At 43.7% G+C, this 13,356-nt stretch overlaps 1 protein-coding gene across 4 annotated transcripts in view; it reads left to right on the forward strand.

Moving 5' to 3' along the window:
* The window catches only part of MSI2 (musashi RNA binding protein 2), an 810,011-nt gene that overhangs the window by 680,530 nt on the left and 116,125 nt on the right, over window positions 1–13,356 (forward strand). For 2 of the 4 annotated variants that reach the window (XM_073664582.1, XM_073664585.1), the window contains exon 11: window positions 7,950–7,973. The exons of the other annotated variants lie outside the window; for them this stretch is intronic. In XM_073664582.1, the coding sequence (XP_073520683.1) occupies window positions 7,950–7,973 (24 nt within the window). The remainder of the gene's footprint in view (window positions 1–7,949; window positions 7,974–13,356) is intronic. 4 annotated transcript variants of the gene reach the window in all.

Below are 13,356 nucleotides of genomic sequence, written 5' to 3' on the forward strand. Positions count from 1 at the left end.
TTGTCTCCTAGCATTGACGCGGCCGGGCCAGCACAGGGAAGTTAACTGCTGCAGTGCTGGCCCAGCTGGAGAAGAAGCAGTGTCCGTGCACCGCTGCTGGGGGAGCGGTCCGGGGGCCCCCCCGCCACTGTCTGCCAGTATGTGCCGCGGCGCCGCACATATAATGAGGGCAATCTGGCCATAGACACCCCGGAGCCTCGGGCCCCCTGGAGCCCCGAGGCCCCAGGCAGTAGCCCGGATTGTCCTCATTATAATCCACCTATGGCCACAGAAAACATTAAAGTTGAATGTGCAGTGAAACAAAGAGCCTGGAGAAAAGCCATGCATTTAAATAATAAGATAAAATGGAGAATGGACCTTTTCTGCACTGCTGAAGACACCAATATTGGTTTACACAAATGATGAAGTAAGGAATCCAGGAAGCTAAGTGTGGAGAATTGCGATTTTGTCAATGCAGTTCTTCATCAGGATAAATTACAATTGGTTTGTCCTGATGAAGAAGTCTGTGAACTTCTGAACACGTTGACAATTAAAACCACAATTCCCCACACATCACCTCCTGGATTCCTTACTTCATGTAGCGCTGGCGTCCCTGCCCTCTGCTAGGCAGGGACGCTGCTCCCCTCACCGCTCTGCTCCGTGCCCGGCGTCCTCTCCCCGCTCTGCTGTCAGCGCGCGCTCCTGCCCGGCGTCCTCTCCCCGCTCTGCTGTCAGCGCGCGCTCCGTCCCGGCGTCCTCCTCCTGCTCTGCTCTCGGCGCGCGCTCCTTCCCGGCCCCTGTGCTTAGGGCGCGCGCGCGCGCGCTCCCCTCCTCTTAAAGGGGCCGCGCGCGCCGCCCTAAAGAGTCCCCGGCCAATGGCCGGAGGACTTCATCATATAAAAGGCACCTCCTCCAAAATGGAGGTGCCCGAGCAATGTTGTTTGCACCTGTGTCTCACCTGTGCCAGCCCGGAGGTCCCGTTGTCACTTGCGGTGACCACCAGCTATTCCAGAGACTCTTGCCCGCTCACCTGGGAGCGCTTCTCCGTTACCTGCCTGCCTGCCAGCCCGGAGGCTCCGCCGTCACGTGCCGTGACCACCTGCTATTCCAGAGACTCTCGCCTGCTCACCTGGGAGCACCCATCTACCATCTGCCTGCTAGCCTACCCGGAGGCTCTGCCATCACAGGTCGTACCTACCCCTTACCCAGAGACTGCCCTGATCACTTGCCGTATCTCCCTGTCCGTTCACCCAGAGACTGCCCTGATCACTTGCCGTATCTCCCTGTCCGTTCACCCAGAGACTGCCCTGATCACTTGCCGTATCTCCCTGTCCGTTCATCCAGAGACTGCCACCCGCTCCCTTACAAGGGCCGCCCCCTTGTATAGTAGCTCAGAGGTTCCGCCTCCCGGACCCGTTACAGTTTGCTCGGGCCATGGAACCCGGTGGCACCCAAGCTCCCTCGCTCTCGGACCTCTGTCTTGAACTGTCCCGTCAGAGGTCCCAACAGGAGACCATCCTGGGTCACCTGCGGAATGTTAATACTCGCCTGAACACTCTGTCTGATCCACCAACAACCTCCGCCAGTACCATGGTATCCTTTTCCGGACCCCGGCTCTCTGCACCTCCTCGCTTCGGAGGCGACTCCGTCCTGGCTCGGGGCTTCATAAATCAGTGCACCCTGCATTTTGAACTATTATCCCACCAGTTTAACTCCGACCGAGCCAAAATTGCCTTTATCATGTCCCATCTCACCGGGGAGGCCCTGGCCTGGCTAAATCCTCTATGGGAGAGAGGAGATCCCCTGGTGTCCGACTTGCCTGCCTTTCTCATGGCTTTCCGGAAAGCCTTCGACGAACCCGGACGGAGGACCTCATCCGCATCTTCTCTGCTTCGCCTCCGTCAGGGAAGCCTCACCGTGGGCCAATATGCCATACGGTTCCGTACCCTTGCCTCGGAGCTGGCCTGGGATAACGAAGCCCTGGTATCCGTCTTCTGGGAGGGTCTGTCCGGCCGTATTAAAGATGAACTTGCTGGTCGGGACATTCCTACCACTCTCGATGATCTAATAACCCTTGCCACCCGGATTGACCTACGGTTCCAGGAGCGTGCCAAAGAGGTCACCCGTGAGAGAAGGATTCCACGTCTAGCTCCTACTTTCCAGGAACCCGTCATTCCTTCCGTTTCTCCACAGGTACACTCTCCTGAGCCTATGCAGGTCGACCAGACCAAGATGGTCAAATCCCGTCAGGATTTCCGCCGTGCCGAGGGGAGCTGCTTCTACTGTGGCAGTAAGGAGCATCTGATCCGTGCCTGCCCGGAGAGGTCGGGAGAACGCCTGTATCTAGGTTCACTCAGAGGGGTCGATCTAGACAAAAATAAATCCTCTCCATCCCTGCTGTTGTCAGTCTCAATCATCTGCGGGGAGAATCGTTATTCCGAACTAGCCCAACTTGACTCTGGAGCAGCCGGAAATCTTATTTCACAGTCCCTGGTGGAGAAATTCCGCATCCCCACCAAACCTCTGGCTGTACCCTTGTCTGTTGTTGCCGTGGATGGGGGCCTCTTACCTCGCCCCATCCAATTCATCACCGAATCCATTACTCTGCAGGTGGGAATGCTGCATTCAGAGAGTATCTCCTTTCACGTTCTGCCTGGTCTCCCTCACGCCCTCTTGCTAGGTCTGCCTTGGCTCCAGAGACATGCACCCATGCTTGACTGGCAAACCGGAGAAGTCCTTCACTGGGGACAGGCCTGTCATAAAACCTGCCTGGTTCCCGTCCATTCCGTCCGTCCCTCTCCTATCCCAGCTAATCTACCTGGACTTCCGATTCCTTATTGGTCTAGTGCTGATGTCTTTGTTAAGGAGGAGGCAGAGACATCACCACCTCATAGACCATGTGACTGCCCCATCGATCCCGCCAGAGTAATGCAGGTGGCTCCCGTGAGTCTAAATTGTCTCCCTCCTGGTAAGACGTTCGTATCGGTACCTGATCGGGAGAGAATCCTACACTGGGGTCATTCGTCTAAACTAGCTGACCACGCCGGTCGGAAAAAGACCCTCCAGCTTATTACCCGACACTACTGGTGGCCTAACCTGCACAAGGATGTTATGGACTTTGTTTCTGCCTGTGTGTCCTGCGCCCGCAACAAAGTTCCGAGACACCTGTCGGCCGGCCGCCTTCTTCCTCTGCCAGTACCTGCTGCCCCCTGGCAGCATTTAGCGATGGACCCTCCTCAATTCCGTCCTGGGGATAAAGTCTGGCTCTCGTCCAAATATGTCCGACTCAAGATCCCTTCCTATAAGTTAGGGTCTCGGTTCATCGGCCCACTGGTGGTCATCGGTCAGATCAACCCGGTAGCCTATAAATTGAAACTCCCGGCCAACTTACGGATCCCTAACTCCTTCCATGTATCTCTCCTCAAACCTGTGGTACTTAACTCTTTTTCTAAGTCTACAGGTACGCCTCCTGCTCTGGTTTCTGCTGAGGACAAGTTTGAGGTAGAGAACATTCTTGCCAGCAAAAGGGTAAAAGGAAAGACCTTTTTTCTGGTAGATTGGAGGGGGTTTGGTCCTGAGGAGAGAACGTGGGAGCCCCGGGAGAACATCCATGCCCCTCTCATCCTAGCTAAATTTCTGTCTGGCCTAAAAAAGGGGGGGCCTAAAGGGGGGGGTACTGTAGCGCTGGCGTCCCTGCCCTCTGCTAGGCAGGGACGCTGCTCCCCTCACCGCTCTGCTCCGTGCCCGGCGTCCTCTCCCCGCTCTGCTGTCAGCGCGCGCTCCTGCCCGGCGTCCTCTCCCCGCTCTGCTGTCAGCGCGCGCTCCGTCCCGGCGTCCTCCTCCTGCTCTGCTCTCGGCGCGCGCTCCTTCCCGGCCCCTGTGCTTAGGGCGCGCGCGCGCGCGCTCCCCTCCTCTTAAAGGGGCCGCGCGCGCCGCCCTAAAGAGTCCCCGGCCAATGGCCGGAGGACTTCATCATATAAAAGGCACCTCCTCCAAAATGGAGGTGCCCGAGCAATGTTGTTTGCACCTGTGTCTCACCTGTGCCAGCCCGGAGGTCCCGTTGTCACTTGCGGTGACCACCAGCTATTCCAGAGACTCTTGCCCGCTCACCTGGGAGCGCTTCTCCGTTACCTGCCTGCCTGCCAGCCCGGAGGCTCCGCCGTCACGTGCCGTGACCACCTGCTATTCCAGAGACTCTCGCCTGCTCACCTGGGAGCACCCATCTACCATCTGCCTGCTAGCCTACCCGGAGGCTCTGCCATCACAGGTCGTACCTACCCCTTACCCAGAGACTGCCCTGATCACTTGCCGTATCTCCCTGTCCGTTCACCCAGAGACTGCCCTGATCACTTGCCGTATCTCCCTGTCCGTTCACCCAGAGACTGCCCTGATCACTTGCCGTATCTCCCTGTCCGTTCATCCAGAGACTGCCACCCGCTCCCTTACAAGGGCCGCCCCCTTGTATAGTAGCTCAGAGGTTCCGCCTCCCGGACCCGTTACACTTCATAATATGTGGAAACCAATATTGGGGTCTTCAGCAGCGCAGAAAAGGTCCATCCTCCATTTTATCGTCTTCTTTGAATACATTCTTGGGTCTGCAGCAGCTGGTTATTTGAGCTTTTCATGCTGTTGTGTTCCCACAACTCTGCCAGGTGAGCACATACCTGCACTTACTGTTCTCCCATCCTCTATCCGGGTAAGACGCTATTTTGCACTATTGTTTTCCAGCTTTTCTATTGGATATATTTAAGAAAAAAATGATTGCCCCAAAAGTTGGCCAACCCCTTTAAACTTAAAGGATTAACCCTAGAACGCATACCTGGGACCTCGCAGGCCTGCCCTGTTAATTGTTTTCTATTTTCTGCAAGATTTCTTTAGTTAGAATTTTGAAACTCTAGGTATTCCTCAGGTATATAGTTGTTTGTCATTTCCAGTTGTTCATTTATTTTTATGTTACAGGCATTTTCGGTATAACAACTCTTTTTTGAAAATACCCATTTTTATGGTCATGCGTTCTAGGGTTAATCTCATTTTAGCAAGTTTGAACACTAGCAAGTTTTTTAACTTAGTTTTAACACTAACACTAGATTAATCTCATTTTAACACTAAGATGCTAACTAATCCCGAGAATAAAATTCTGAAATGCTCTGTTTGAATGGAGCAATGTCCGCTCCTGCATTCATTTTCTATGGACTGCCATAGGTGGCCGAGTCCTGTGCTCTGCTATGTCTAGCAGTCCCACAAATAATGAATGGAGCTGTGATATGTATTCATCCATTTAGAGGTGGCACCTAAAGTTAGAATAACCCTTTAAGCTCAGTAATATGTGCCTTCATCATTTGTGATATTTCTTTTTGGTTCTTGCTCTGTTACAGAATAGATTTAGTCTTATTTTTGTGAAGAAATTTATAATCTTTTCTTCTCAATGCTAATTTTTCTAATTTTTTTCCGCCATTTTCATGCACATGGTATTCTGAAAAATAGACCTAAGCAGATATGTCTTTTCACAATTTAAAATGGTTGTCCATTGAATAGAAGTTATGACCTATCCACTTGATAGGTGATAACTTCTAAATCATATATGTCAAACTCCAGCCCGTGGGCCAAATCTGGCCCGCAGGGTGGTTACATTTGGCCCCCAACACCAGAACCGCCCCCTAAGTGGGTCCATTATTCTGTATGGAGAACTTTGTGGGGTCCATTATTCTGTATGGAGGACCATGTGGGGCTCATTATACTGTATACTGGTTGGCCCTCAACTTTGTCAAAGTTTTTCATTTTGGCCCTCTGTGTGTTTGTTTGACTTCCCTGTTCTAGATCGATTATGGGTCAACTGCTAGAACCACCACTGATAACCAGAATGGGGCATTTTTTTCCTTTGAGTCACTTTTATATCATAGAATGTTGGCATTGGAAGGGACCTCCGGGGTCACCGTGTCCATATGTGCATTCTAAACTGCTTTCAGATTTTTTTGGGCAGTTCCCATAGAGAATGAATGGCATGTTAATTGAGCATGTGTGCTGCCACTCAAATCTAATGGGGATAAAAGTGCCCAGTTCTGCCCATCAGTGGGGGTCCCAGAGGTCAAACCCTCACCGAACTATGAGTTATCACTCATGTATAAAAATAGTAGTAGCTGCTCTCCTAAATACCTCACATGACCACAGAGGACTCCATTCTACAATTAAATTGATAAATGACTTGTTGCATTTCATATAGATTCTTCCTTGAGTGCAGGACTGTAGAGCACTGTACGCTCGCTGTAATAGGGCCATTTTTACATTGAAACAAATTGGTCATATAAAGATTTATCCTACATAGATTCCTTCTCTGGGGTATATTGATGATGAATGAATTTAGCCTGATTAACATCCTCTTCATAGTATTGTTCTCACATTTATAAGGTGTGCAGTTCGTCTTTTGAGAAAACTGAGTGACGTTCTAAGTCATGGGAACCTGCTGTATATTTATAGATAAAGATGTGAAATACACTCCACATGGTTCTTTCATTATTTTTTTATTCCTAGTGGTCAGGATGCCTTTATTGCAAAGCTGCATTCAAAGTCATTGTTGTTTTCATATTGTACTCTGTACACCATGAAAACTGTCAGAACCTTGATCCTATTCAGTTATTTTTCTTAATCCGAGATTATGGATAATAGATTCCTTTCCTGTGATGCTTTTTTTTTTTACTATTTTTTTTTTGGGGGGGGGGGACAGGTGTGTCATACTGGGTTGTTGCAAAAGCTTGCTTTTAGATGTTGCTCTTATGTATCTAAATAGTGTTATTTTGTTCCAAAACTGGAAAGGAACACTTTTGTCTATTAACCGAACAGTAGGACTTATAGGAATACAGTACTCAACTGTCCGTTTTTTACTTTATTTGTTGCAATTTTTGGTTTAGAAAGTACAATTTCAGTTATTTTCAGTGCTTGTAAGTCAAGAACATGTGCAGTTTTAGAAAATCAATCCTCTGTATGCCACTAGCTTGTTACTGCTATATAGTTGGCCCAATTATGCCCAACAGTTCAACTTTGAGAGAATATGATATACATTAGAAGTCTGTTTTGTGACAACTCCTTTACCATTAGCATCAAATACATAGTTGCATATGTAAACACTAGAATATGATATAACTCTGTTATATTTTTCCTGGTCTGCATAAACATGTTCTGATGATACCTGAAAACTGTTGTTACTAATTGGGACTTTTAGTGCACCAAAATTGACTTTTGTATGTATTAAGTACTGCTAAATATGTGGATAAGACTCTTTTTACTTTAATAAGCAGCAATATTGTTGTGGAATTTGTGTATTAGAGTCCAGCTATATTTCACATTCCTTTTTTTACTTGGTATAAAAAGCTCACCCTTGTGCACTCAAAATACTAAATATAGATTCTCATAACCAATGATAAACAGTAAAGTTTTTTTCCATGTAGAGTAAAACCAAGTGAACTTAGGGTGATGGAGAGATTTTAATAATGCTAGGTTTTATAATTGCTAAAGACAAGTAAAGCTCCAGCTTGGATTAAAACTGAATGCTTATTAGAAGAGCAAACCAGCAAAAGAAATGGTAGTGATTTTTAGTTATGCCTCTATTCCAGGTCTTGCAGTTGACAAAAAAAGGTGTAAAACATAGTGTGCACTGGTTCTTCAGATTCTATCTTGGTCATTACACAGTGTATCATTATTTCCTGGATTGCACCTTTAAATTACGGTATACTTAAGAGTCTTGAATATTATGTTTTGCTCCTTCCACCTTCTTCCATAGAATGTTTGCCTACCCAACTTCAGTTTGTGCAGTTTAATTCCACTCATTTTTAATGCTGATATTTGAAATATTTGTAATCTTGCATTTGACAAAATTGATATGATATAATATTCATTTGGAACTAGTTTAAATTACACTTATTGCAGGTTCTTGATGGATGTGTTTACTTACATATGTTATTTTTTTTTATTAACAGCACTTATGCCTTATTTAAATGCAAGTATGTCTCCTTTAATTGATTATTTCCACTAGTTTAGCCTTTTTAGCCTAGACGTCTTGTGTAAGGTAGTTACTTTCTAGTTTTGTGTAGTATTTAGCGATTTATACTTCTTCTTACCATTTTGTATAGTTTGCATGCAGACTTTATACATTTATTTTCTGATATATTGTACATTTCTATTTTCATGACATATTTATCAGAAATGCATTTACAGTCCACGTCTGTAGTGGGGATCACAAATCTATTTTTGTCAGAATATATATTTTTTGTTTTTCATCTTCATTTAAAAAATGGCAACAATTCTGATTAGTGAAAAGGTAAATCATGCAGGGCCAGAATTATTACAGTTTGTGTTTGTTTTTGCTTCTTATTTTACATTCTTTTCTTGTAACAAAGAATAGAATGAGAAATGAAGCCAGGCTGCTTACGTCCTCGCAGTTCCATTCACCTAGATTAGTGTTCAAGAAGCGGCATTTTCTGCAGCTGCCTCTGCTTATTCAGGATGTGGAATGTCTCCAGTCGTAGCTACTGTTTTGCCTGATTTATTTCATTATTTATCCTTTCTTTTAGTTATGCAAAATAGTTCTTTTTGCTAAAAACCATACAAAATAAGACAGTTGGTTTCCTGTATTATCTTTTTTTAATTGAAATTTTTTTATTTGAATTTTTCCAACAAAAGTAACAGAAAGGAACATGAGACATGTAGTAATATCAAAATATTAAGCAAACAAACAGGTTGTCAGCTAGCCAGAGTACCTTCCTAGCAAAACTCAAACCGAGCAGGAGATGAGGCAGAGACTTTAGGGCGATACAACCCGCTGAGAAGTGAGAAGTTATTGTTAGAATTTATAGACTGATATGCACAAATGTTCGGGGTATTACTTATCTTCACAGTAAAAAATTCCATTGATTTGTCATAGGCAAAAAGATGGTGCAGGACAGAACAGTAGTTCACTTCCAGAACAGTTAAAGGCATTTGTCTGATATAAGTGGAGTTGCAACCTGGTTACATGTATAAGTAATAACTTTGGCGAGGTCTTGAAACACTGGGAATTTAAAGGAGTTGTCCACTACTAGGATAACCCCTTCTCATTCCCCATGTTTGGCCGCATTAAAATAAAAACACCTATAGCCACCTCCCGTACCGGCCCCATTTCAGCTTTGTGGGCACTTGAATTCCCAGGGCTCATGTGAGGTTGTTGTGACATGGGAGCCCTGCACCCAATCAGCACTGGCGTTATTGTCCCCGCCTTCAGACGTGTAAGTAATTCGTAGGAAGCGATTGGCCACAGTTACGGTCTTACTACATGTAACTGTGATAGTAAGCTTTCAGGAAAGTGAGTTGGCAGGTGAGATATTAAGCCTAATTGCTTTTTTTTGTGTGTTGTTGATTTTAGATATCCAAATGTTCACCATACTCATCAAAGAGGACAAGGAGGATAGATAGGAATACTTCCAAGGAAATAAGGATATAATCAAAATAGAGTGAGATTCTAAATGGCTTTTCCTTGATTAAATTGTCACTAGTGTCTAGATTGTTGCAGATTTGGGTCACTAATTGTTCAATAAGCAGAGTGAATAGGTGGAAAGAATGACATCCTTGTTTCTTCCTGTTGCATATGGAAAACGTAGATGAGAGGACATATCTAAAGGGTTTGTCTTTATTAAAATGTTATTTTTCCATAGAAGTGCAAACAAAGCAGTAACTCGCCTTTCTTAGGGGTAGCGCAACTTTTCTACATCTGCTCCTTACTTTGTAGATGGGCGTCTGTTGGTGATGGCATCAACAGTGCAAGTGACTACTGCAGCGAATCACTGAGCTCAGTGGCTCTTCTGATATAGACTGTGCAGGATTCTGAGCCCGATGTTTGGCTATTGTGATCATTTGTGCTGTAAACATGACATCACGTCTCATGATGGAGCAGGAGTGGAGAGGCTGCACTAGACCCAGGAACATTTTAGAATGGATAAGCCCTTTAACTACAGATCACTACAAATGTCAGGAGGAGTAAAGCAATCTTATGGCATGTCAAAGCCAAAACATTGTAGAGTTTTTAAAATAAGGGGCCATATTTGTGAACTTAACACGGTCAATGGATTGTCCAGTGTAGTCACCTACTTAGTCTTTTCTAATTAACTGAGAAGGAAAGGCATTCAACTGCTTGGCCCGCAATTTAGAGAATACTTTAATTTCATAATTGGCTTAAACAGTCGAGGTCTTTTTCTGGCTTTAAGGTTGACCATCAGGAAAGAGTGGGATATTTAGAGAAATATAGGGATTCCAGTATTAAAAAAAAAAAAAAAAAAAAAAAAAGCTAAAGAGCTTATTCTACTGACGTACCAAGGCCTTTCATATAGATAGGGGAAAACATCTGTGTGCTAGTAGTTTCTCCATTAAGAAACAAGTTAATAATTTTGAATGTTTTTGATCAAGTAGTAAGGCAGAGAAACACGTTGAATGAGCTAGGAATAAAGTGTGCAATAAAAATCTCTGAATACCAAAGAAATTTTTTTCAAAGTTATAAATTAGATGGTCTGTCCCATTCTTAATAGAGGGAATTTCTTAATTCCACTCTAAACTCACAGCTGTTAAGCAAAAAATAAGTGTGTCATATTGTCTTTCTTATAAAAAGTACATTTAGTAAAGGTGAGCAATTTCACAGAATGGTTAAGAGCACTGCTAGCTGCTGTAAACTAGAGGAATTTATTTGATGCAGTGCAGACCATGAGAAGAGGGAGCTGTTGAAAATCTCCTAGAGCATGGAGGTCTACCACAAGCAACTTTCTATGAAAAGTGCACAGCTATATCGTGACTTACCATCACTGCTTTGTGAGTTTTGTACAAAGTAGAGGGGTTAACCTTAAAAGCATTATTAAATTTGAAAAATTTGGCTTGATAAAGATGGATAGTGTTTATCAGCAAAGTATACATTGCGGCACAAGTTGCATTCATGCAGCATGGCCCACTCAGATCTCAATAGTTGGAGGTTCTTGATCTGCTCATGTGATGAGACGAATCTCTGCTTAATATATTGCTCTGGAGCGTCAAAGAAGTAATATTCTTATATGAAGCTTCTGAGGGTTTGAATAATAGATGCATTTTTTTACAGAACTTTTTTTTTCACATATACAGTGGCATGTAATAGTTTGGACACCCCTGGTCAAAATTAGTGTTATTGTGAATAGTTAAGCCAGTTGAAGATTAAATGATCTCTAAAAGGCCTAAAGTTAAAGAATACACATTTCCTTTGTATCTTAGCCAAAAAAATATCCATTTTCATCTTTTACATTTTAAAAATTACAAAAATGAAAATGGGCCAATGCAAAAGTTTGGCCATTCTTGGAGATTTATGTGCTCAGATAACTTTGATTAATGTTTCTGACTTTAATTAGCCCATTAGTGTTATGAACTTTCCCATTAGGAAAGGCCAAGTAACGGAAATTTGCCAGCTTTATAAAAACCCAGCCTCCTCTAAATTTGTGCCAAACAGCAACAGCCATGAGTTTTCTTCTAAGCAGCTGCCTAGCACTCTGAAAATGAAAATGGTGGAGGCCCACAAAGCAGGAGAATGCTATAAGATAGAAAAGAGTTTTCAAGTTGCCCTTTCCTCAGTACAAAATGTAATTAAGAAATGGCAGTTAACAGGAACAGTGGAGGTCAACATAAGGTCTGGAAGACCAAGCAAAATTTCAGTGAGAGCTAATTGTAGGATTACTAGAGAGGCAAATCAGAACCCCCACTTGACTGCAAAAGACCTTCAGAAAGATTTAGCAGACTGTGGAGCTGTGGTACATTGTTCTACTGTAAAGAGACACCTGCACAAATATGGCCTTCATGGAGGAGTCATCAGAAGAAACCCTCTCCTGTGTCCTCACCATAAAATTCAGCATCAGAAGCATGCAAAAGAACATGCAAACAAGCCTGATGCATTTTGGATTAAAGGTATGTGTGGAGAAAAAAGGGCACAGAATTTCAGGAAAATAACATCTTGCTAACCATTAAGCATGAGGGTGGATCAATCATGCTTTGGGGTTGTGTTGCAGCCAATGGTATGGGGAACTTTTCACGGGCAGAGGAAAGATGGGATTCAATTAAATTTCAACAGATTCTTAATGCAAACATAACATCATCTGTAAAAAAGCTGAAGTTGAAAAAGAGGATGGCTTTTACAAATGTTTAATGATCCTAAACACATGTCAAAATCCACAATAGACTACCTCAAAAGGCGCAAGCTGAAGGTTTTACAATGGCCCTCACAGTCCCCTGATCTGAACATCATTGAAAATCTGTGGCTAGACCTCAAAATAGCAGTGCATGCAAGACGACCCCGATATCTCACAGAACTGGAATAATTTTCTAAGGAAGAATGGATGAAAATCCCTCAAACAAGAATTGAAAGACTTTTGGCTGGCTGCAAAAAGCGTTTACAAGCTATGATACTATCAAATGAGGGTGCTACTAGGTACTAACCATGCAGAGTGCCAAAACTTTTGCATCTGCCCATTTTCATTTTTGTAATTTTTAAAATGTAAAAGATGAAATTATATATTTTTTTTGCCAAATACCAAGGAAATGTGTCATCTCTAACTTTAGGCCTTTTAGAGATCATTTTATCTTCAACTTGCTTAACTGTTTACAAGAACAGTAATTTTGACTAGGGGTGCACAAACTTTTACATGCCACTGTAAAGCAAAATAAAGCGTTTCAGTCACCAAGTCAAAAGTGGGCAGAGTTTGCTCCCACAGCTCCCCCTAGTATTCCAGTGTATTCATCTTAAATCCACCATGCCGTTGCAGAGATATGGGCCGTTTTTGTGCTAATTTTTATGGTATTTACAGTGAGGTGCTCTCAGAGTTATTTTGGAGAACTACTTAAAAACATGACCCCAGATCCAGTGAACAAAATCCCCTTTTGTAATCTACAGAAAAATTAGCCTTAAAGGAAAAGGCTTTTTTTAAAAAAAAATTAAAAATACTCTTGGTAGCAGTAAGCTAGAGCAAGAAATGCCACTTTAGACCTGGTGACCAGTCTTCTTTAAAGGGGTATTCCCATCTCCAAGATCCTATCCCAATATGTAGTACGTGTAATAATAGTAATATTAGCAAATATCTCCAATTAGAAATGTAGTATATTTTTTCTGATTCGTCATCTCTCTTTCCTCATGTGCAGGCATCGCAGGACCTTAGGTATCCATGGATACGTCCACGATAAAGTCACAGTTAGTTAGCTAGTTGCTAGTGGTATTAACCATGGATACCTAAGGTCCTGCAATGCCTGCACATGAGGTAAGACAGATAGCGAATCAAAAATACTATACTACATTTCTATGTGGAGGTATTTGCTAATATTATTATTATTATTACACCAACTACATATTGGGAT

The sequence above is a fragment of the Phyllobates terribilis genome, unplaced genomic scaffold (assembly GCF_046119375.1).
Source record: "Phyllobates terribilis strain yellow unplaced genomic scaffold, ASM4611937v1 Scaffold_2__4_contigs__length_985480577, whole genome shotgun sequence".
Classification (NCBI taxonomy): Eukaryota; Metazoa; Chordata; class Amphibia; order Anura; family Dendrobatidae; genus Phyllobates; species Phyllobates terribilis.